The sequence below is a fragment of the Cydia pomonella genome, chromosome 1, assembly GCF_033807575.1.
Source record: "Cydia pomonella isolate Wapato2018A chromosome 1, ilCydPomo1, whole genome shotgun sequence".
Taxonomy (NCBI): domain Eukaryota; kingdom Metazoa; phylum Arthropoda; class Insecta; order Lepidoptera; family Tortricidae; genus Cydia; species Cydia pomonella.
This window is the reverse complement of record NC_084703.1, coordinates 36,216,745-36,242,118: the sequence shown is the minus strand read 5'-3', so window position 1 is coordinate 36,242,118 and position 25,374 is coordinate 36,216,745. Positions and strand designations below refer to the sequence as shown.

The window sequence follows — 25,374 nt, the reverse complement described above, 5'->3', positions numbered from 1 at the left end:
TAGGTAATAATAGCAGTCAATAAGAAAATGAAAATTAGGGGAAAACTATAACTGTGGATCAATTATATTGGATATTTTTTTATAATTATTCTGTATTACTTGACATTGTTTCTAAATTCCCTGTAACCTTTACTGAAATAATGTTGGAAGTAAAAAAATCGTGAAAACCGGCTTTTTACTAACTTGCGGAAATTCTTACAATAAAGTAAAACCCTACGAAACAAATATAATTGTGTACTATATTGTAATTTTGTATATTGCTTATTATTTCCAATCAAAGCTTTACATCTAAACCTGCCATGTTATTCATAAAAACTTTTCTATAAGACGATGTTTGTCGCAAAGTATACATATATATGGTCCAGCCGTATTTCATTTAATTTCCCCTAATTTTCATTTTCTTATTGACTGCTATGATATTATATTTCACACAATTGTATGTTTCAACCATCCAACTTCGGACGGTTGCATTGCGACAATGACACACAAATTAATAAATAACTCGCTGTCGAATAGGTAACTATAGCAAATAGGTTATTAAATTTAAATTAAACGTTACCCCCAAATTCGTAGACTTCATAGAGCTATATTAAATTCTTAGTGGTGATAACAATTATATGAGCAACGAGCAACCAAAACCAGCCGGCAATAAACAAAATTTTGTAATTTTTCTTTGCCGATCGCACATTGCTCAGATAAAAGCTTTAAAGTGTTTTAATAACTTCAATGCGCGTTATGCAGATAAGGGTACAAAAATTATCAGTCGTTGATAAGGTTAGTTATCAAGCCTGTGGTATTTCTGGATCGATACGGGTTTTAAACCTTCAAGAAAAGAGCGTACTCCGCTCTTAAAGGTCGGCAATGCACTTACAATATCTCTGTTGCTGCGGATGTCCATGGGCGACGGCAATCGCTTACCATCAAGCGGTTCGTCTGCTAGTTTGCCTCCTATATCATGAAAAGTTGAACCTTGTAAACTATTAAAACTTGAATCTCGTGTTTCATATTCCATAACGCTTACATATAGGTATGTAAATACTAACCCCTTTATTCATAAACGTGTACTAAAGTTACGATGCCGCTAATAATCGTTTGTCCCTTTCCGACGTATCAGTATGATGGAAAGGGACAAACGATTATTAGCAGCATCGTAACTTTAGTACACGTTTATGAATAAGAGGGTAAATGTATAACTGTATCATACTGGTATGAGTGGTATGCAAATAAAGATCTCTATCAATCTAAATATTTACTTACCTACGCAGAGAGCGTACCTCAACTGGGGGCCTACCGCGAAAACCGAAATTCGCAAATTGCGGGGATCTTTCTCTTTTACTCTTACTAAGACGCACTAATACGTAATTAAAATGACAGAAAAATGCCCGCAATTGACAAACTTCAATTTTGGCGGTTATGCGAATATGGCCAGGGCTGGTTTGGTTCACCCGAGTGTTCAATTTGCTGCATCAGGCGGGACGCGATACAAGCCATATGTATTAAAAAATGTCTAATATTGATGCGGTCTGTCAAATAACCGACTTGGTTATACATTACATCTCAAAACCTTTTTAGTTTTTTAGTAGAAGAACTGCGTTGCGTCGTGAGACTTGCATCCTTTTATATATAATAGATTATGTTGTTGTTCGAATAAGTATTTTTGAAACGTCATAATTTATCGTTTTAAACGTTGTAGAGTTCGTCTACCTACGCTAAGTCTGCCGCCACTGCAAGTCAATTTAGTTAAATATGGTATGTAGCTATTCCAACTTCCAAGTCGGTGCAAACCTAAGGTGCAATCTTAGCAGAATCTTAGTATAGACAGCGAAAAAATTCAATTCGGTACGAGTATGAAAGAAAAAGGGAACTGGCGATTTTTTTCTTGGATACATCACCCGTATGCTCGAGCAAGGGTAATTATGACAATGACGACGTACGTACACTACATAATATGTATACTGAATATAAGGAAATAAAAACACCTTGTATACACATGTGTAAATTTTATTGTAAAGCTCTCTGAACCTTCCGCACATGTTGGGTTTTCGATTCTTTTAAGGCCAAGTCTAACTTGTTTGTTAAATGCATGAGGTTAGACAAGTTGCATTGCAACAAGATGTGTTGAATGCAATGTTGACACTGACGGGCTGTCTTGGCGCTCGGGATGGACATATTTGTGGTTTTCTGATAATGTTTATATGTCGGTTGGTTATTCTTCTTATCGTCCTGGTTTTTGCCGAATGGTTTAGGCATTGATAACACAAAATCCATTAAAATAGTAGGTCTCACTTCTTCTTTGCTAATCCTTGAGGCTACCTAAAATTGTTACATACGTAGGTATAGGTAGATAATGTAGGTATTGTTTATTTTTCACCACACCGCCTGGTTAAGGTCCTCTTGATTATTCCAAAACGAATGAGAAAGTTGTATTTTATCCACAGGTGGGGCAAAGTATTCAGATGCAAATTTTAAGTTGTTTCCTTATGTTAGCTGGTATAATTACATAAACAACATAACACATCATAATTTATTTCAAAAAACGTATTTCATGGTTACATTCATTTGACTTTAAAATGATGATTTTTTATTACTATTTTCCTCGCGTTGGTGGGGTGCAACATTTCACTCGGAAGCAAAGTTAGTTTAATCTTCGTGTTTTGAAACCCTCGCAACACTCAAGATTCCACTTCTCGAACAATTTTGGAATCTTTCGCTTGCCCGGGTATCAATCGACACGACAGGTTAAACAACAACTTTGCCCCTATGTAAAACAAGTGTTAACTATAAGTCGTAATTTCATAGAAGTTTGGCGTTTAAAATAACACTTGCACCGTCGGGGCTATCGCAATCGCTGCAAAGTTAGCTTGGCCTGACTCTACTCATTTGCTCCCTATTGTTGTTGAAATCAAGAAGTTGATTACCTGAACTTCGAACCTCCATATTAAATCCTGGTAATTTGGATCCTTTACTTGAAGCAAGTTCAGAGCCTGTGATAATTCAGTTTTCGTTGTACTATAAAATTTAATTAATACGTCACTCTGTTCCTCCGTGAAACCTGCTATGGCCAATGAGGACTTGAAGTCCGCCTCTAGAAGCTGTAAAAAATAAAATGCAGAATACCATATTTATGCCAATACAAACAAGATGCCGAATATAATAAAGTAACACAATAAACAGAAATACTTAAATGTCATTAACGAAAAAAGTGACCAAGGCCTCCAGTGACCAAGAGTACCTAAGTCCTAAAATACTAAAGAGAATTTTAAATAGAGTGTTGTATATATTATATCATAATTATACATGTGGGTAGTTGAGTAAAGTGCGGTAGGTACTGAATAAAAATAAATGAGTCTTGGTCTAGCTATCTTGGTGGTTTTACTTAGATCCCTAATCCCGAATACTACATGGTGTCAGGTGTAAATAACTCAGTGTATAAATCGTAAATCGGACGTTTTGGTTAATTAGTGATGACGGGGAAAGAAAATGCGGGGTCGAGTGCTCAGAATAGTGGCTATGCAAATTTACAACAGCCCCCGCCCTTATGCGACGGCGGTAATGGTAATATGGCGGACAATTGGCGTGATTGGAAAAAGGCATTCGATTGGTATTTGGTGGCTTCGGGGCGCGATAGGGCACCGGGAAAAGAAAAATGTGCGTTATTCTTACACATCATCGGTAAAAGTGGGCGTGAAATATATGAGGAATTGGACTTTGAAGAGGCCGAAAAGGACGATTTTGATGTGTTGTGCGGAAAGTTTGAATCGAGGTGTGACCCAACAAAAAACATTAACTTTGAGAGACATCTGTTTTTTGAGTGTTCTCAGGGAAGTGATAAGTTTGACAAGTACTATGCGGCATTGAAAGTGAAAAGTAAATCGTGCAAATTTGGGGATCTAAGGGATAGCTTAATATTGACTCAAATGATAAGAGGAATAAAAGACGGTCAGCTGAGAGAGAGGATGCTCAGAAAGTCGGATTTGGAGTTACAAGAAGCTGCAGCATGGTGCAGGGCGGCCGAGGTGGCGAGCGAGCAGGCCGGAGCCGTGCGCGCCGGCGAGCCGCCTGCGCCGAGCGCCGCCGTCGAACCCGTCGTGGCGCGGCCGCGGGCCGCCGCGCGCCCGCGCCCGCCACTATCACCGGCCGCCCGGGGCGTCGCGACGCCCGCTGCCGGCCGGAGCTTGCGGCGATGTTGGAATTGTAGCTACACGCATGACAACAACAAATGTCCAGCTGTGCAAGTTATATGCTTTAAGTGTAATCGGAGAGGACATTTTGCGAGATGTTGTCGGTCTTCAGGATTTGTAAATCATGCGCTGCGTGAGTTATCGTGTCAATCGGCAGAGGAAGTGAGCGAAGAGGAGGAATTTATGATAAGAGGAATTGAAATCGGAACCGTTGACAGTAAGGACTGGTACGAGTGGATAGTGGTAAACGGAGCACGGGTGCAATTTAAATTGGACAGCGGTGCGGACGTGACAGTTATCTCGATAAATAATTATGTGGCTGCCGGATTTGATCAACAATCATTATGTAAGACGAGTTCAATATTGAAAGAGGTTAGTAAGCATATTTTACCCGTTATAGGTTGTTTTGAAGCGTATTTAAGTTTTAATGATGTCACAATTAGACAAAAAATATATGTGCTAAACGCTGCTTGTGACAATTTGTTATCGCGAGATGCTTGCGTACAATTAAGGTTGATACAGCGTGTTTATGAAATTAAAGAAAATTGCATTAGTAAGATGATTGCGTCGCATAAGCACATTTTTGAGGGAATTGGGCAGTTACCGGGGTTACATAAGTTAACAATTGATGAAACGGTCCCGCCTGTTGTTAGAGGGTCTCGAAAAATACCAATTAAATTACGGCCAAAATTACAGGAGGAGTTGCAAAGGCTTCAGCAGTTAAATATAATAGTGCCGGTTAGTGAGCCTACTGACTGGGTCTCCAATATTGTGATAGTAGAAAAAGCGGATGGAAATATTCGATTATGTTTGGATCCTCAGCATTTAAATAAAGCAATAAAGCGAAGCCATTTCCAACTCCCCACTCTTGATGAAATAACGGCTAATATCTCGGGTGCCATGTATTTTTCAGTGTTAGATGCGAGTAAAGGGTTTTATATGTGTGTTTTAGATGAACCTAGCTCAAAACTTTGCACATTCGCAACCCCTTTTGGGCGTTTTCGCTTCCTCCGGTTACCGTTCGGGGTCAGTTGCGCGTCAGAAGTATTTCACAGTATAATGTACAAATTATTTGCGAGACAGGGCGTGGAGGTGTTTATTGACGATATATTAGTTTACGGAAGGACGCGAGATGAACACGATCAGAGGTTAGGGGAGGTAATGCGTGTAGCGGCTGAGTTTGGGGTTAAGTTTAATAAGAACAAGTGTGTGTTTGCACAAGAAACTGTAAAATTTTTGGGTCACATACTTGATAGAAATGGAATTCGTATTGATCCAGATAGGGTGAAGTGCATCGAGAATATGCCTATTCCGGAAGACAAAAAAGGTCTAGAACGGTTTATAGGGATGACTAATTATGTGTCTCGTTTTATTCATAATTATGCAGATAAGGTGGAGCCTTTAAGGGAGTTATTAAAAAAAGATGTAACTTTCGATTGGCATGAGGTGCACACTAGAGCATTCAATGATCTTAAGCAGCAGTTAGCACAGGCGCCTACACTTAGGTACTACTCGCCCAACGAGCCGGTGACGGTGTCGGTGGACTCGAGCTCGCGCGGGCTGGGCGCCGTGCTGCTGCAGGGCGGGCGGCCCGTGGCCTACGCTGCGCGCACGCTCACTCCCACCGAGTCAAGATGGGCTCAGATAGAAAAGGAGCTCCTCGCCATCCTGTTTGGCTGCGGTAAGTTTCACCAATTTATTTATGGGCACTCTCAGGTAACGGTGGAAACGGATCATAAGCCATTGGAGGCTATTTTCAAAAAGCCTCTGAACGAGACACCGATAAGACTACAACGTATGTTATTAAAATTGCAAATATATGCATTAAATATTTGCTATGTACCAGGGCGACTGATGTACGTGGCTGACACGTTGTCAAGGGCGACCACGGATTTAGGCGGTAGGCGTGATCAGCGAGTACAAGAGGAGGTAAATTTACATATAAATACTCTGGTGAGTAATCTACCATTTAGTAGCAATAAAATGCAGGTGATACGAGAGGCAACGAGGATTGACCAAAGTTTATGCGAGGTAATGGAGTATTACAGAAAGGGATGGCCGCATACTAAGAGCATCGTAACTGAAAAAGCTAAGTCTTACTGGGAAGTCAGAGATGAGATCCATGTCGTGGAGGACGTAGTATTTCGGAACGACTTGGTAATTATCCCTAGTAGTTTACGGGCCGAAATGATCAAAAAGGTGCATGAAGGTCATCTCGGGATCGAGAAGTGCAAGAGACGAGCGCGCGATGTGATGTGGTGGCCGGGCATGGCGGCCGCCGTGGAGCGCGCGGTGCGCGAGTGCGAGACGTGCGCCCAGCGGCGCGCCTCGCTGCCACGCGAGCCTCTCGCGCCGCACGCCCAGCCTGATAGGCCTTGGCAGGTGCTCGCTGCTGATATTTTTCAGGTAAAGAACAAACATTATTTGCTCGTGGTCGACTATTATTCCAAGTACGTAGAGGTGGCTACTATAGTGGATCTGAGAAGCGCGACAGTGATAGGTATCTTAAAGCCCATGTTTGCGCGTCACGGGATACCGCAAAGATTGGTATCAGATAACGGTTGTCAATTTGTGTCGCAGGAGTTTAGAGAGTTCGCTAGGGATTGGGATTTCGAACAGGTTACTAGTTCACCGCATTATTCTCGTTCGAATGGTCTTGCGGAGCGTAATGTGCAAACGGTCAAAAATTTGATTATTAAATCACTAGAAACTAAAACTGATTTTTACGTGGCACTGTTGAATTTTCGCAACACCCCAATATCGGGAGAAAAATACTCACCTGCTCAGTTATTGTTTGGTAGGAGATTAAATACAAAGTTACCGGTGAAAAGTAGCCTATTGACCCCTAAAACTCCGGCGAGAAAAGAGATAGCAATCAGTCGCGATATTAAGAATGACAAAACGAGGCAATATTACAATAGAGGAACTAGGGCATTAAAACCATTAAAAAATAATGAGCAGGTGCGTATTCGAGACCCGACCGAGATAAACGGCAGAGGGCGCTGGGTGCGTGCGCAGGTGGAGCGCGCCGCCGCTGAGCCGCGCTCCTACTGGGTGCGCACGCCGGACGGCCGCCGATACCGCCGCAACAGGCAGCAGATTATACCGGCGGCGCCGGCGCCGCCTACTGACAATACTGACAATAATAGCAGTTCACGGACAAATATACCAAAAAACTATGATGACTTGGAGGAGTGTGGCGGAGGTCATATTCCGGAACCAGAGAGTTCCCGTGGACCCCAGCCCCAGATCACAGATCAAGGTTCCACTTTCCGATACACTCGTTCAGGCCGGCGAGTACGCACGCCGGATAGGTTTTAGTTATGCTCCTTAATTAGGTATAAGTTGCCGATTAATGGTGAATTTTGCAATAATAATAATTAAAAAAAAAAAACAACAATTTAAGTATGTAATTACAAAATACATTTAACTTACTTATACAATTCAAAATGTAATACATTGTTTCTTGCTTTAGGTAATGATAATATCCTTACAGACATACCTAACTGGTAATTAATGTCCTTAGAAAGAGGAAACAATCTCAGTTGCATTGTATTCATATAAACCATTACAAGTTAGTAATAAGCTTATAGTGAACCTTAGTACAATGTAATAGGGTTTACAATGGAACAGTGTAAATATCGCAGCATGTTAATGTTAATTAATAATGTTTTTTTTGTTAGCCTCAATAAAATAAAATAACAATATGTAAAAGTTTATAGCAAACAAAAGTAGTGACTTGTTGCTGTAGCGATAGTTGAGTGAATATTTAAACTTAGATATATATATATATATATATATATAGGTTATACTATTAACTTAGATACCGTTATGCATTTAATGAGATAAGGTTTTTGATAAATTTGTCTGCTTAAGTTAAGAGTGTTTTAAGCTTGATACCGATTATGCAAATATGCATGTTTATTTATAAGGGGGAAGATGTTGTATATATTATATCATAATTATACATGTGGGTAGTTGAGTAAAGTGCGGTAGGTACTGAATAAAAATAAATGAGTCTTGGTCTAGCTATCTTGGTGGTTTTACTTAGATCCCTAATCCCGAATACTACATAGAGGTGGATTGTCACATTATTAAAACTTTTAGAATGCCATTTGACATTGATTCTTTTTCTTTGACTGATATGTGTAAAATTTGTTAAATATCAAAAAGTGGGGTCATCTACTGCATCTAACATATCAAAGGCCAAAGGTTTGGCGGCATCGTTTCGAGCGATGGCGCCACTACCTTTAGCCGATGCCCGGTAAGATGGCGCCACTTTTTGATATTTAACACATATCAGTGAAAGAATAAGGATCAAAGTCAAATGGCGTTTTAAAAGTTTTAAACATGTGTCGAAAGATGGCAGTAATTTTACTGAGGCTACCAATTTTTTTTTGACAATCCACCTCTGTTTCAAATGGTATCAATGGTGTCATCTGATGGTAGAATCTATGAGGAATCGAAAAACTCCTCAAATGTTAAAGGCATAGATATAGTGATTTTTGTATTTTCTTTAACAAATCAAGCATTTACAATTAAAAAAATGACATTTGATGAAGTGGGACTGCTGATGATGATGATCAGAATAGAACTCTTCAACGACGCATAGTTCACGATTGGCGATTGAAGTAGTAGTAAACTAGATTTTCAAGACATTTTTTAATATAGTATAATAATCTTTCTTTCACCAGTCTCTCTCATTGAAGTCGGTTCCTTTTTTTTTTTAATTATTATTGCTATTTACAAAAATAGTTACTTGTAAGTTGTAACTTCTTTATTACCTACATTCTTGATTGAAAATATTAAACTGTTGAAAATAACACGTTAAGATCGTAAAGTGATTGGGCCACTCTAATTACCGACGTAGAAAACCCATACACAGTAATTAACCTAATTATTTTCTCTAAGGATTACCTAGATGGTTACTAAGTTCTGTTACTTGATTTGCAACCTCTTTATTTCCGTTAAAACAAATGCTAACGAAACAATAATAAAAACCGGCCAACAGCATGTCGGGCCACGCTCAGTGTAGGGTTCTGTAGTTACTCTTCCGTCACAATAAGCTAAACTGGAGCTTAAAGTATGGTAGATTGTTAACCAAGGGATGAACTGTGTGTGTACGTCTTTTTACTATGAAGGGGAAACTTTTTGCGATAACTCAAAAACACCTAAACTGATCATATCCGCTATAGTTTTCATTTAATGTCTTTCTTAAGCTCTACTTCCAAGATTTTTTTCATATTTTTTTGACCTATGGTTCAAAAGTTAGAGGGGTGGGACACATTTTATTTTTCTTTCGGAGCAATTATCTCCGAATATATTCACTTTATCAAGAAATGTTTGTTGAAGACCCCTATTAGTTTTGAAAGACCTTTCCAACGATATCTCACACTATAGGGTTGAAGCAAAAAAAAATGTTCACCCCCACTTTACGTGTAGGGGAGGTACCCTAAAAAAAATTAAATTTTTAGATTTTATTGTACGACTTTGTCGGCTTTATTGATTTATATATCCATGCCAAATTTCAGCTTTCTAGCACTAACGACCATGGAGCAAAGCCTCGGACAGACAGACAGACAGACAGACAGACGGACATGGCGAAACTATAAGGGTTCCTAGTTGACTACGGAACCCTAAAAAATGGCATAACGTGGTGGATTTGTGAGCTATAATTATATACCACACATAAAGCTTATTTTGTCGTATCTTTAATGAATTGGGGCCTAAAAGAGAATCGTATCGCAGTAATTGCGTTGCACAAATGTGGGCACCCGCCAAACATTATTTTGAAGTTGCTTGAATTTTCGTATTTCTATTCGACGGATGGAGATCAAATCGATAAAATGTTATGTTTATTCATTAATGAAATTTACGAGATAATTTAATCGTGAGAGTCAGAATGGCGGGTGTACCTAAATAAAATCAAATGAAAAGCATACCATATTTTTGTACCTAATTTGTACTATTTAGTACCTCGTTTAAAAAAAATTGTACCTCACGGTACGTAAAGTTATCATCAAAAAACAGGTCACAGGAAGGTACAAAAAAGGTACAAAAATTTGGCTTTTATAGAATTTATCAATAACCACGGGAACATAGCGTAATAAAGTACACCCGCCATTCTGACTGTCAGGATGGCGGGTGACCTGTTTTTTGGTGATAACTTTAAGTACCGTGAGGTACAAATTTTTTTAAAGGAGGTACTAAATAGTACAAATTAGGTACAAAAATATGGTATGGTTTTCATTTAATTTTATTTAGGTACACCCGCCATTCTGACTCTCACATTTAATCCATAAATTATGTTTGGTGTGATAAAACCTCTTTGAACTAACATTTGAAACATCTATTAGTTGGTTAAAAAATTTTTATTACTCGACCAAATTAAGAAGTCTCCATTTCCATGCATATTATTAGCAATCAGTTACCTTCTTAACTCAGTCGGATAATATAATGAAAAAACACGAGTGTTATAATATACTGTAATAGCACGCGTGTTTAATATCTAGAATTATGAGCCAAAAATCGGTGGAATAAAAACGCCGTTTTGAGCAAGTGTGTTGAAAATAAATATTATAGGACATTCTTACACAGATTGACTAAGTCAGTAACACAGTATAAGCTCAAGAATACCTGTGTTGTGGGTACTCTGACAATTATAAATGTAATATACAAATACTTAAATACATAGAAAACAGCCATGACTCAGGAATAAATACCTGTGCTCATCACACAAATAAATGCCCTTACCGGGATTTGAACCCAGGACCATCAGCTTTATAGGCACTACCCACTAGGCCAGGCCGGTCATTGACAGGTATTGTTAGAAAGTGAGTAATATAAAAAAAGAAGAAGTAGAAGTGAGTAAAGCGTTCAAAAGATTGATTATGAGTTCTATTCAAAATAATTTAATCTACAACAGCAACAACATAGATGACATCCCTGGTAATACAGGAGTGCATAGGCTACGGTGATCACTTACAACCAGATGGACCATATGCGTTATTGCCACTGATGTTGTATTAAAAAAATCTAATGTAGACTAATGCTAATACACTTACATTATGCTTACATCCTTCGACAATCAAGCAAGTCAATGCATGGACAAGATTTTGTATGGTTGTTGATGAAACATTAAGTTTCTCTGAAATAAAAAATACTTATAGTAATAATAATATATAACTTTAAGCTGAAATTAATATGAAAATGTATTATTTTAGGCCCAGTTGCTTATCAGTTTGTTTACAAGTTGTTGTTGTTCAATTGCAACTATTGCAAGTTCTTACCTGCTGCAATACAGTATTTCTTCTGATTGATTCCATTATTTAAAAAGTCAATGGCAAGTTTACAAAAATCAACCAACACTGTAAAAAGAAATTAATTGTTATAACTTATAACTAACAATAAAATTATTCAAACTAATAACTACTATACTAAATAAAAAAACTAGATAAACTCTACAATTCGTACAAACTAGATCTGGGTATTCTGGGTTTAATAACATATTTGTATAAAACTTACTTATATTCAAGGTTGAAAGTGGGTGTTGTACCTACTAATTAAATAGTATAAATAAGTAAGTATTGCAAAATTCTATAGAAAATAAATAAATCAACATGCGTATTTGTTAGCATTTTAATGTTAGCCAGAAATGAAAAAGTAGCTAAGTCCAAATAAAAAGTTGGACAATTGTTACAAACTATTTAAATAATATATATAAAATATTGAATCCTACCTTGAGTAGAGTGTTGATGCAACAACCGCAAATGGTCCTTTTGTAGTTCGCTAAGAAATATAATCATCTTCACTTAATATTAACAATTATTTAATGGATACCCTTTAGGTACTACTGCAACATTACATTTATTTAGAAAACAAAATCTTGGTTCGCACAGGTACGTTAGTTATGAATAGCATAGCACAGCAATTGGCCTGAGCTTAATTGATTTCAGTGAATATGCTATAAATTATGTATTTATTAGAAATCAATACAACACAAATTAGAAAAACCTTAAAAAAATAATACAATGGCACTACACTGGCAGAAGTGGCGGGGCTGTTTGAGACTATGAGCCATTCGATTACGATCAGATTTTGATTGAAAAAATTAGTCAAGAGTTGGTGCTACAAATAAACCTCAACTCCTCAACTCACATAAGGTAAAGGTATAGATGGGATACATTTTATATTTAATGTAAAATTCTTTATTTTTTGACTGAATCTTAATGCGACGAAATTTTAATGACTTTTATTTGCTCTTGTAACATTTATTACGCCACGCAAGAAAAGTATGGAGACTCGAATTGACTCGTCAAATTCGTGACGTTTAGGATTACGATTTCTGTTTTACAAGATATGGAGTTTCATTAAAATATTGTAATTTCTATAGATAGAAATAAACACTTAAAACACCATGGCTTTGAAAAAAGTTAAAGGTAATTTCGAACGTATGTTTGATAAAAACCTAACAGACTTAGTTCGCGGAATCAGAAATAACAAAGATAATGAGGTAAGTATATATTTTTTTCAATTAATTTGGAAGTATTAAGTACTGTGTACATTTACTGCATGAACAATATATTTTCAGGCCAAGTACATAGCTCAGTGCATGGAGGAAATAAAAGTAGAGTTACGACAAGATAATATTGCAGTGAAAGCTAACGCCGTCGCTAAGCTCACATACGTAAGTACATGTTATCAGTTATAAATACATGTGAACAGTTTTATTTCTCTATTATTTATCTACAACTTACAATGGATGATGACATTACGTCCATCAGGAAACACGAGTCCACATGTAAAAATAATATGTACCTAAATGATAATATTGATAATCGTGTTAGGTATATTTAAAGCAAATATATATGTATAAAAGGTATAAATAAACATGAATAACTAATTGTTTTTCAACTGTGTTGAAAGTAATTTGCGTTTTGTTTGACATATTTTGTTATTATAATTTGGGGTAGTATCAAAAAACATCAACAGTTATCAGTTATACATAATTTATGTACATATAATTATTTTAAAAATGTTACATGTATACATATTGTGCAAATATGGGGAGTTTAAAATAGCTGATAATTTCCTGAATACACAAGGAGTTTCCGATAACTTATAAAAAATCCTTAAAATAAAGGATTTATTTAATCTTGTTCTTAAATGTTTCAGTTACAAATGTTAGGATATGACATATCATGGGCAATATTCAATGTGATAGAAGTGATGAGCTCAAACAAGTTTACATATAAAAGAGTTGGGTACTTAGCTGCTAGTCAATCATTCCATGCAGACTCTGAACTGCTCATGCTTACCACAAACATGATCCGTAAGGACCTGAATGCTCAGAACCAGTATGAAGCCGGCCTTGCACTCAGTGGCCTTAGCTGTTTTATTTCTCATGATTTAGCAAGGGATCTAGCAAATGATATCATGACCTTGGTTAGTATTTTTTTTTTAAATCTTATATTATATTCTTCAGCTAAGAGTCTTTGTATTCAATTTTTTTTTCATTTTAGATGAGTTCAACAAAGCCTTATTTAAGGATGAAGGCAGTGCTGATGATGTACAAAGTATTCCTTAGGTATCCAGAAGCACTTAGACCAGCATTTCCCAAATTAAAAGAAAAGCTGGAAGATCCAGACCCAGGTGAGTGGAGCCATATGAACAGTTGGCAAACAAACTCATGGGTGATATATATAGGCCACCATATGAATTGTCATATTTTATTGTTGTTGTTAGGGACATGTCATTGATGTATATATATGGGTTGTAAGGTTTATTTAACATGTTCACTGCAGTATGTGGTTGAAAGACCCCATGCAAACTATGATTAATGATGGTTCACACTAATTTCTGCAGTGAAAGTAACAATAAACGGTGTATGAATTCAGTGTCAACTTTATCAGTCACTCCTAAAGTAGGTTTGGAAAAGAGTTATTTGATTGTAGAAGAGGAGTAAAATCTATGAATATATCAAATTAAAGATTAACTTTTTTCTTAGACTTGAAGCCTCTTCTATTAATACATTGGGGGTTTTGGTGTGGGAATGTTTAGCCCTAGCCAAAAATTTGGTAAAAATGACACTATTTTAACATTTCTAAGCACATTTGGGGCTTGCTACCCATTTTTAATTCATGGTTTAGTAATTATTTTGAAATAATCAAACATAAATTCACGAAATCATTCCCGTACCAAAAACCTCGATGTATGTTAATCATCAACATCATCATAACTTAAGAGCTTTGCTCTTGTCGGTGGAGTCATCGTCAATCACTTCTTTCTTGAGCCAGTCTTTTAATTTCCTCATACAACACTTTATTTTTTTAATTTGCATAGATAAAGTAATTCCAAGACACTTAATAATAACTTAATAACTTATTGGAACTAACCAAAATGATATTGTGAATACAATTAAGCATTTCTTAAATCATAAATATCATAACTACATATGTGGTGTTTTCATCCAAAAGGGTACTTATTGCTCATTGTTATTTCCAGGCGCTATTTCCATAAAGCTTTAATACGAAATCAACCTTATTGACATCTGACAATGAGGGATCTTCTAGTTGAAAACATCACATATAGTAATATAGATATAATGAAATAAAGGATTATTTCAGGAGTCCAGTCAGCTGCAGTAAATGTTGTTTGTGAATTGGCAAGAAAGAATCCCAAAAATTACCTGTCATTGGCTCCTGTGTTCTTTAAGCTAATGACAACCTCCACCAACAACTGGATGCTGATCAAGATCATCAAACTGGTATGTACTTTTGCAATGCACTTAATGAAAGTTATTTCTTACCATAGTAAAATAATGTTAAGTTTATTATTGACCTAATTATTATATATAAATTAAGCCTAAAAATATATGTATCTGAATCTGTATCCCAATTAAAAACAAGAGATGCAGAGCCGTTTTATGATATATGAAATAATTTCATATATACATTTTACATGTAAATTCAGTTTGGGATTAGTTTGGTTTGTGTTACACAGTCTTGCTCATTTCCTGTTAAATATTATTTTGACTCATTAGGTTCCCACAAAAAATCTTAAATCAGTCAGGGCCTGTACTCGTACATGTCATGCCGTTGACGGAAAAAGCAACATATAAAAACTCAAACATGCGCGTTTTCCCAGGGATAAGCCTACCATGATCGCACCTACCTAGCATGATTGATTATTCGCGTCCGAAAACCCCCATATAGCAAATTTCATCGAAATAGTTAGAGCCGTTTCCGAGATCCCAATATATATATATACAAGAATTGCTCGTTTAAAGGTATAGGATGAAAAGCTACTTTTACTTTAGATAATTATCAGTTTTTTACGGAGCTGTATTTTATATTTGCTTGCATCAGCCCATCACCAGCTGGAGTTGTTAAAGTTTATGGGCAGTTTTATCCTGCTCGTCGATGTGCTATAATAGTCGAGAGAACGGCACTGCAGGACATTTGATGCTGTTACTCTGCTCTTCGTCAGTTACCAAACACAATTTTTTGTATTAGCCGGGTCCACACAGCGAGTATACGCGCGAGGTACTTTTCAGTGATTTCTTTCTATTTACCGGTATAAAGTTGCACAGCGTAAAACCAGAATTATTTATATTGGAATACGAGGATATAATATAATAACAACACTTTTTATCGCGGAAAAAAAGCCGTAGTCTTCTTGCTTAGAAACAAAATTACAGCCGCTTGAAATTTACAGTTTTTTTTTTCGGTACTAGCCTTAGAGTATGATTCCAATTAGTATTTTCGTAATAGTTAATAATCTGACAACCTCTTTAGTTAACTGATATAGGTACTTGACAATCAGTACATTAACGTTTAACTTACTTGATCAACTAAATATAATAATAGATTAGATTGTTAGTTTATTCAATAATACACATTTTTGATTTGAACAGTGTATTTTACGTAACAAGTATTTATTGTTCTGCGCGTCAATAGATTAGTTATCTAAATTTGTAGTTTTATAAAAAAAAAGCTCCCTGTATGTTAAATTGCGTCAACGGCATGAATTGTACGGGCCCTTGTTATCAGATAATAGTTTTGATGACAATCAGATTCTAATTCCCGATATTAGATCTGGCAGATCTGTGATTCATAGAATTCGCAGATTTTTACCTTAAGAGAACAGAAACAATTGGCAATTTTGTAAATTAAGTAGACAGTAAATATTATGACAATCATCTTAGACAGTATACATTTACATCTTTTTTTAATGAATGAGATATTAAGATTATAGACAACGTGAAAAACCTCGATAACTAATGTTAAACTTACGATTTTTGGTAATTCTTCACAGTTTGGTTTAATGACACATTATGAACCTGATATCGGAAGAAAAATAACGCAAAGCCTCATAGATATTATTTGCAGGTACCAGTAGATGAAACATGTTTACCAGCCGCTAGACTCATCACACCCCACCACAATGATTGAATACGATTTTGTTCTAAATAACACTGATAAACACTATATTGACTATGGATGATCACCTTTTTGGCACTTTTTGTCTTATTTTGTTGCCGTGTAGGGTGAAAAAATAAACATATAATTTGTCTACTAATGTGAAAAAAGGAAATAGTAATCATATCAGTTAAGATGTCCGTTATTGCTAATGGTCGCAAGTGTAGTCATCATAGTAGACAGCCGCTTCTGCATAAGCTAGTCTTATGCGGTGTCATTGTGTTTGTTGCAGTTTGGTGCCTTAACCCCATTAGAGCCCCGGCTTGGCAAGAAACTGATAGAACCATTAACTAATTTAATTCATAGGTGAGTTGGTCACATTACATTCTCAATTAAATCTTACCTATGTATTATTCATGGTCGAAAGGTAAAGTCTATTCTGTGTAGTATTAATAACGTGACCATTTACTTCTCATATAAATTACACAGTTTGTAATTAGGTTCATCTAAAAGGCTTTCATTGCTTCTTCTGCTAACACCACCTCATTTTACTTTAGCTGAGTATTTTTTTCACAATATATTATTAAGTAGTATAAGCACACAAACTGGCGTAAGTACTATGAGTACAATCATTGCTTTTTTAGTTTCATACGGATACGGGGTATAATGGCCGTAAAGATGGCCACCCTCTATAAAGTCTATAATATAAGTAATATCAAGCAGTATTAGGGCGTTGGTAGAGTTCCGTGCAGGTTTCCCTACGTTACTACATGTATGAAAATGGATAATTTGTGGTTTACCTTCAACTTACCTAATGCCTTACCCACGCCTTCTACTTAAATAATGTAATTATGTAGGGCAACCCTATGTTGGAATTAAGGGTGATTTTTGGATTTACCCGACATTCAGATATATTCAGAATTACCCGAATATACTTATAAATTACAAATCATGAAATCATGTTTAAACAAATTATATAATTACTAGGATAATGCAGAGCATACCAACAGCATCAGTTTTTGGCTTCCCGTTCCTAGAAACTTTAAAGCAAGTAGCAACCGAGCCCTAGTTCTTATTCGCCTTCACAGCCAACTTAATCATCACTTGCCTAAGCAGCTATTTAAGATACAAATTTTAAATTTCGATAACGAAGAGTCATTCCCATGTTCCAACCTAATCTACATAGATAGAACTCAGGGGTCTCCAAATTCAGGCCGGTAAAAAAGAAGCCGGGAGGGGAATTTTATACGATCTGGCCCTGGAAAGCCTGGCCTGGCTGTGAAGTTTGGATACTCCTGAGCTAGATGGAAGGTTAGTATACAGATACACCCCAGACCAAAAAGTATGGAAACAAGCTTATATGACAAAAGAAAAGTGATTATCATGCGATGAATTTTTATTGTACTTATTTACAATTAGAAAACAAAATAGTATAGTAATGATAATAGAACATTTTAAAAGTAAATAACTCAAATACCGGTTACGATACGGTTTAAGGCAAATAATAAGGTTTTTTTAAAATAATATATTAGGATGCTTTAACACTTAGGCCTGTCTATTTTTGTACTTAGGCCTGTATGGCCTTAGAATACACCCTAAGGTTCCCATACTTTTTGCCTGGGGTGTACATCGAACCTTTGTATCAGTCGGCCTACCGCTTATTTATATAAGCTGTATTGTATACACGGTGTATTTGAACATTTGGCCGCGTGTAAGGAATTTACCGCGCAAACTGTCCAACCGTCTATGTGGGAGGGCTCTGTACTGTGTGTGTTGTAAAGTGTTTGAAGATGGGGATGCCTCGTTAGGCGGTGGCGGAAAGTGGTTGTTAGCTAATGTTCGTGCATGTTGCAGTACATCAGCTATGTCGCTGCTGTACGAGTGCATCAACACGGTGATCGCCGTGATCATCAGCATCAGCAGCGGCATGCCCGGCCACGCCGCCTCCGTGCAGCTCTGCGTGCAGAAACTGAGAATACTCATTGAAGATAGCGATCAAAACTGTAAGATTCTACGTAAACATTACTTTTCACAGTTGTCACTACACCAGCTGGTGTTGCATTTTTATCCACATGTATGGGTGGCAAAGTAATCGAATGCAATTTTTGTGTTGTTTCCTTATATTGGCTGGTAGAATAGAATTATGATAATGATAAATATTTAATAACATTAATTTTGAATTGATTTGATTTGGTTTCGTTTAAGTAACCCTGCTCTCCTAGAATAAGGTTTAAGGAGTTAATTTCTCCACATAAATAATGTACTTGATCTAGTTACCTGCTTTAAGAGGAATGAAAACTGGCCACTTTATATGGAAATTTGCTTTCGAACGCGTTATCATTTTCTGGAGTGCATTTAGTCAGTTACTGTCGTAGGTTTTGCCATTGTCAAAGATTTATTGATTTTAGAAGAGGTGTAGTCTAAAAAAATCGTGCCTCTGAGTTTGACACCTGAACTAGATAGGGTTAAAGGCGCTGTGTTTTGTAGTAACTGAATGGTTACATGTCGACTTTTGATTACCTGAGCTACCACACACGAGACCGTATCGAAGTGCTATCGACGTGCCATATAAGCTGTTAAACTCTAGGCACGAGTTCTTTGATTGACACCTGGATTCTATTCTACTATTATAATTATTTGCTATTAGCCGGGTCCACACTGACACAGCCAGTGTAGACGTGCCTCGGCCGTATTGTGCGTGAGGAAATTGCCTCGCGCGTATGCTCGGTCAGAGTGGACCCGGCTATTAGTAGTGGTAGTTGTAAGTTATTGTTATGAATGTTATGCATAAGATGAATATACAATATTTTATAAATATTGCATATTCTCGAGCTGACCCTAATATTTGTCGCCAGTGAAATACCTGGGTCTGCTAGCGATGTCGCGCATCCTCAAGTCGCACCCGAAGTCGGTTCAGGCACACAAGGACCTGGTGCTCGCCTGTCTCGACGACAAGGACGAGTCCATCAGGCTTCGAGCTCTGGGCCTGTTATACGGAATGGTACGTATTGTCACAGGATAATAGTATTATCATACAGAACGGGCACGCTACGTCCTGCCCCTAATGGAATTTGTCACCCCGCGTCGCTAATCCGACAGTCTATTGACATAATCCCAGGTCGGTTAGCAATCATGTTTCAAGCAACCTATCCTAGGTATCCTATTTGATTGAACGCCCCAGAACAATAATCGACACATGTTCAATAGCGTACGCAAATTCTTGAGCAGTCACACGGGAACGACAACGATTGCGAGCTTCTAACTCTAAAATATATGAGAACTTGTTTAGTTAATAATGTCACCTGCAAGGGAAAACGACACTCATAAATATGTAACTTAGCATATCGGCCTAACACCTGTAGTCATAAACAACAACCACTCATCGGATTCACTTAAAATAATACGGTTTCTAATTTATTGACTGACAGGTACGTCTACAAGCCAGGTCTACGTCAGATCTAGCCTGCTTATTATACGCAAGTGTGGCTGACATCACTGCAAAACCACGAGCGGTAAACAATCGTGTATTTATATGTCTAAAGTACTTTATAATGATCTCACAGGTATCAAAGAAAAATCTAATGGAAATCGTGAAGAAGCTGATGGTACACATGGAACGCGCAGAGGGAACGTTGTACCGGGACGAGCTGCTCACGCGCATGATCGAGATCTGCTCGCAGAACAACTACCAGCACGTTGTGGACTTCGAGTGGTACGTTGCCGTGCTGTCGGAGCTCACCGAGATGGAAACTAGCGCCAAACACGGTGATTATTATTAACCATTACTTCATTACGAGTATTAGGGTTAATTACTCAACTATGTATAAATATCCGGAAAATTCAGATTTACATATGAGTATTTCGTATTTTGAAACTGGCATTTTTTTATTGAATGGAGACACATTAACTTAATAACTCGGTTTTTTCATATTATACACGCCCGTTTACTCTATTGAACTTAATTTTATATTTTGGTAGTTTTCTTTCTTTAAATATTTTTTCTCGGAAAGTTACGATATGATATGCAAATTGTCACGATGCAGGCATCATTCTCGGCACTCAGCTGTTAGAAGTGGGAGCACGGGTGGCGGATGTTCGCGCGTTCGCTGCGCGCGAATGTGCCGCGTTGGCCGCGCGAGCAGCCGCCTCCCCGCCGGGGCCCGCGTCGCGAGAGGTGCTCTACGCGGCCGCCTACGTGCTAGCCGAGTACTGCCAGTGAGTGTTCATTGTGTCGTCGCAGACAATCCTAGGTAGAATGACGGAACTCGTCAGTCGTCGTCGAAGTCATAAGAAAAGTAAGAAAGTTATGATGTATAAAAATAACAAAATTGGTTACCCCAACAACAAGGAATTTTTACCAGCGTCATTCAATGTATTTTTATTTTAAACCTTATAACGTCGTTTTGTTTCATAAGAATCCTGTCGAAGAAAGCGACGAAAGAGCTTGTAGGCGGTCTTCCCTTATAGACGGTCTTCGCTACACAGACCTCAAATAAATTGTGGCTTGTACTAACAGAGAGGAAGACGTGATGCGCAACGCGATCTCCCCGCTGCTGTTGTGCGCGGGCGCGGGCGGCGGCGCGATGCGAGCGCGCGCCGTGTGCGTGCACGCGGCCTTCAAGCTGGCAGCGCGCCTGCTCGCGCGCTACGAGGCGCGCCGCGACCAAGCTGCTGCGCTCTCGGTAAGGGCATACGGCATATCAGCGGTTCTTACTTGGCTAACCTTTCAATCATACAATTATACATATTTGCAAAGGGCAGACTCCATCCAAATTTTTACTAGGCCAATGTTGGATCGATAGAAAAATAACAAGATAACATGTCTAATTCCCTAATAGCTAGTGATATAGCCGAAGAACGTGACTAGCTAAATTTTAGATTTATTAAATATTTTAATACATTTAAAACCGGGTCTATCGCAAATATATTATTTTTTATTTTATATGATTTTTTCCTTCAAACCTTTAAGAAAAGAGCGTCTTCTTCTTCTTTAAGTGCCTTCTCCATCCCGGAGGTTGGCGACATCGGTCTATATGCCATTCTATCTGAAGTCAAGCCTATGTACGCCTGCAACTTCAGAGGAGTTACATGCGCGTTGCCGACCCTAAACCCCTCCCACCCTCGTTGAGCTCTGGCAACCTTACTCCCATCTTAAAGGCCGGCAACGCACTAACAACCCCTCTGGTGTTGCAGGTGTCCATGGGCGGTGGTAATCGCTTACCATCAGGTGATCCGTCTGCTCGTTTGCCTCTATCATAAAAAATATATATATTTTGTAACCTTTATTTCCGACGTTTCGTTCGTTCCCAGCAAAATGTCATAACAGAAATTTGTGTAACTACCCGACGAAAAGTATGAAAAAGTTTGGGGAAGGCATCACGGTTTCAACACAAAAAAACCAATTCACAACACAACAACAAAACCAAATATATACAAAACCCGGTTTTAAATGAAAAAAACGGTTTTTAAATGGGTACTTAACGCGAAAGTTTGAAAGGTTATAAAATTAAAATATCTTTTGTTTCCTGGCTGTACGGCTCACTTAGCTCCATGTGTCTCTCGGACGCGATATCAAGTCAACATTAACAGTAAAAATGTAATTCTAAATTGGCTGGCTGAGTTTTCATTCCTGTGTGTTTTATGCACAGGTGGTCCGCGAGGCGGTGGCAGGGCTCCGGCCGCTCCTCTGCAGCGAGGACATGGAGGTGCAGGAGCGCGCACACAACGCGTCCGCCATGCTGATGCTGCTGCTGCGCCGGCTCGCCCCTGACGACACAAGTTGCCAAGACGAGCCCGTCGAGAAGTTGCTCGACCATGAGAACAGGTGACTTGAGCCAAGAGTTTGGCCCGAACATAGAGCGCATTATGAAACGTGTAGATAGGTCACCGCACATAGGCGCAATTTTACTTGTAAAAAGTCTTTGATTTGAGCACCACAGCTGACTTGTATTCTACGCCATTTTTATTAACAGTTCAGATAAATAGTAATTAATAGATACAGAAACTAAAAAAAGAATGACTTATATAATAAATTACAAATAAATAAAAACTAACTTAAAACTAACAAAAAAAGTCCCCCAAGTCTGTTCCCTGCGGAAGGGTGCCCATAATGCTGGCTACATTCCCCCGTTGAATCGCAATGCCGATTCTTTGGCCAAGGAATGAGCCAGCCCTAGTCTCGAGTGGTGTCGAGGAGCATCTTTTTTATTTCATTAAATAACCTATGGGCATCCTGACACCAAGGTCCCAAAGTCTCAACTGCAAACGCCGCAAATATGTGGTTGCTTGATAGACCCGCATATTTGCGGCGCTTTAGAGCTTCAGCTGCTGCCGCCGCACCGCCAGGCCGTGATGAAGTAGAGGCCAAATGGGACGGCGCCAGAGTATCCACACAAGTGGCATCCCAAATGAGCGGCCGTCCCATCCGCCAGGGAATAAGGGTCATTCCGTCGGGCCTCTTTCCGTCGTCGCGGACAAGACCGGGTGGCTCCAAAACGGACGGCACGCCCACGCTGACAAGGGCCCGGCGGATAACATCATTAAGGCTGGCGTGACGGGAAAATCGACCAGCGCTCTTCCGGCAAGAAAGGCCGTGGCAGCCACGACTATCCACCTCCACTCCGCAGGGACAGCGATGAGGGACAACTAACTTAGCCCCTATGCGGAGGCCGACAGCCAATCGTAGGGAGTTGTTGTCCAAAAGGGTAGCGCAGTTACTGGAGGGATACGCATGAAGCCAATACCCTGACTCCGTTTTGGAACACGCTAGAAGGCGGGCTTTCTCGACACTCGAAGCAGCAGATTCAAGGAGTGAAACATGAACCTGCCGACAGAGGGGTTCGTCCCACATCCTCTGAATGTGTGCCTCGGAAGGCAGGTCCACGTTTGGGCACGCCAATCGCCAAGCATCTACCGCATCCGACAGGCACACCACCTCGAAGTCAGGTATTGACGGAGTATCTTCCCCACGAGGGATAGCGTACCATGCACGGATGACAGAAACGCAGGCAACGCAACGTCAGAAATCCTCCTTATACCCAAACCGCCAAAGCGGATTGGCAAAGTTGCCTGTAGAAATTGCCTATCATCGAACCTAATATTAAATATTTTTTGTATTTCGACATGTAACGTACTGTCGATCATCTGACACAAATGAGCATGCCTAAAGAACGGACTGCACCTCATTGGATAAGTGAGTTTGGGGACGAAAAGGCAAAACCGAATAATAAAAAAGGCCATGTGGGCGTTAATTTTGAGAAGGCGGTCAGAATGTTCGGAGAAACGATGCATTTGGCTATCAACGAAGTTCGGGATCGCCTCGTCGAAAACCGGGGCCCCAAGAAGATGAAGAGAGCTCTTGGACAACAACTTAATTCCTGGACAATCAACTTCAAACTCCCTCAAGATTCGAGATTTGTCCGGATGGTCGGAGCTTATGTAGAGCTCACACTTGCTCATATTCAGTTCTAAGCCGACTTCACCAAGCTTCACGGTTAAAGACCGTAGATCCTCAAGGACTGTGCTTGCCTCACCACCCAAAGTGCCGTCATCCAGATACCAACAGTTAAATTTTGAACTAAGAGCCGAAATTCAGATACATTTCTAAAGAAAATTTAAATTGTAAATAAATTAATAATTAATTAATAAATTTTTAATTTAGACGAGGACTGGTCTTAATTGTAGGCGCAACTATAAGCCATTTCGCGATTTCTATGTATTTAAGTATTTATAAATATTTATATATAATATATATCGCTGGCTAAGTAGCCTCCACACAAGCCTTATTGAGCTTATTACTGTGGGACTTAGTCAATTTGTGTAATAATGTCCTTTTTTTTTTATACTACGTCTGGTGGCAAACAAGCATACGGCCCGCCTGACGGTAAGCAGTCTCCGTAGCCTATGTACGCCTGCAACTTCAGAGTACATAGGCTACGGAGACTGCTTACCATCCGACGGGCCGTATGGTTGTTTGCCACCGACGTAGTATTAAAAAAAAGTTATAAAACTACATTTTTGTATATATTTATTTGTATATTTTGCAATAAAGTTTCAATAAATAAATAAACATTTGTTTGGCTGCAGTAACGGAGTGGAGCCGGCGACGAGCGCGGAGCCCGGCTCGGACGTGAACGGCGTCGCGGGCGCCGGCTTCAGCGGCGGCCTGATCGCCGAGCTCGTGGACCTCTTCGACGGCGAGCTCAAGCCCGTCGCGCCTAAGGCTCAGAAGAAAGTGCCCATGCCTGCAGAGTGAGTACCGATGTCACTGTTTTCCTCGTTGTCTTTTAGAGAAAATCCGTATGGCTGAGTAATAATATGCAAAGTTAGCACCGAATACGCACATTACCCCCTATTTCCGAAAGTATACACAACATTTGGAAAAATGATGTCGTTCGATATGTATCGGAAGGATGTCGTTACATAAGTTGTTTGAAGGCCAGATTGTAGTTAATAAGAAATATGAGCTTAAACAAATAAATAAATACATATAATGACGCCCTTTTCCCAGAAGGATAGGCAAAGAACGGATTTCCACTTGCTACGATCCTGACATACCTCTTTCGCTTCCTTCATTCCTCAAACACGCTTGAGCTTAAATGAACTTCAAAATAGTCAAAATTTGTTCACAGCTTGCGAATTCATGTCATTTTCACATATTTTGCCCTGCGAATTTGTTTCTATGTGTACTTGCATTTGCCCTTGCAACTTGCCAGTTCATATATTCCCATTTTTATCTCAATTCATATCAACCGCTTTAAACTTATATAGCCGCT

The 25,374-nt window shown here is 38.7% G+C and overlaps 2 protein-coding genes across 3 annotated transcripts in view; one reads left to right on the top strand and one right to left on the bottom strand.

Annotated features, from left to right (window-relative positions):
• Positions 1–1,980: 1,980 nt before the first annotated feature.
• On the bottom strand, positions 1,981–12,242 carry LOC133521591 (COMM domain-containing protein 2-like). The gene is made up of 5 exons (XM_061856633.1): positions 11,920–12,242; positions 11,471–11,548; positions 11,246–11,328; positions 2,919–3,092; positions 1,981–2,313 (listed from the first exon to the last, which is right to left on the bottom strand). The coding sequence occupies exons 1-5, from the start codon at positions 11,984–11,986 to the stop codon at positions 2,002–2,004; spliced, it is 714 nt and encodes a 237-aa protein (XP_061712617.1). The 5' UTR covers positions 11,987–12,242; the 3' UTR covers positions 1,981–2,001.
• Positions 12,243–12,464: 222 nt separating this feature from the next.
• Positions 12,465–25,374, top strand: part of LOC133521577 (AP-3 complex subunit delta) — a 32,213-nt gene continuing 19,303 nt past the window's right edge. Inside the window, exons 1-13 of one of the 2 annotated variants that reach the window (XM_061856622.1) lie at positions 12,465–12,693; positions 12,772–12,867; positions 13,356–13,625; positions 13,703–13,832; positions 14,807–14,946; positions 16,497–16,570; positions 18,455–18,603; positions 19,456–19,601; positions 20,164–20,365; positions 20,644–20,815; positions 21,117–21,282; positions 22,249–22,424; positions 24,686–24,850. In XM_061856622.1, coding sequence (XP_061712606.1) covers positions 12,598–12,693; positions 12,772–12,867; positions 13,356–13,625; positions 13,703–13,832; positions 14,807–14,946; positions 16,497–16,570; positions 18,455–18,603; positions 19,456–19,601; positions 20,164–20,365; positions 20,644–20,815; positions 21,117–21,282; positions 22,249–22,424; positions 24,686–24,850 — 1,982 coding nt within the window. In that variant the 5' untranslated portion in view covers positions 12,465–12,597. Of the gene's footprint in view, positions 12,694–12,771; positions 12,868–13,355; positions 13,626–13,702; positions 13,833–14,806; positions 14,947–16,496; positions 16,571–16,892; positions 16,967–18,454; positions 18,604–19,455; positions 19,602–20,163; positions 20,366–20,643; positions 20,816–21,116; positions 21,283–22,248; positions 22,425–24,685; positions 24,851–25,374 lie in introns of both variants that reach the window. The other variant, XM_061856615.1, reaches the window with a different exon arrangement.

What these genes read in the sequence shown, in the direction of transcription:
- LOC133521591 (XM_061856633.1), bottom strand. Translation starts at nt 11,986, where the DNA reads ATGATTATATTTCTTAGCGAACTACAAAAGGACCATTTGCGGTTGTTG. An exon ending in GCATCAACACTCTACTCAAG is followed by an intron (nt 11,549 to 11,919) that starts GTAGGATTCAAT and finishes TTCTTTTTACAG; the next exon opens with TGTTGGTTGATTTTTGTAAA. An exon ending in TATGGAGGTTCGAAGTTCAG is followed by an intron (nt 2,314 to 2,918) that starts GTAATCAACTTC and finishes TAACAATTTTAG; the next exon opens with GTAGCCTCAAGGATTAGCAA.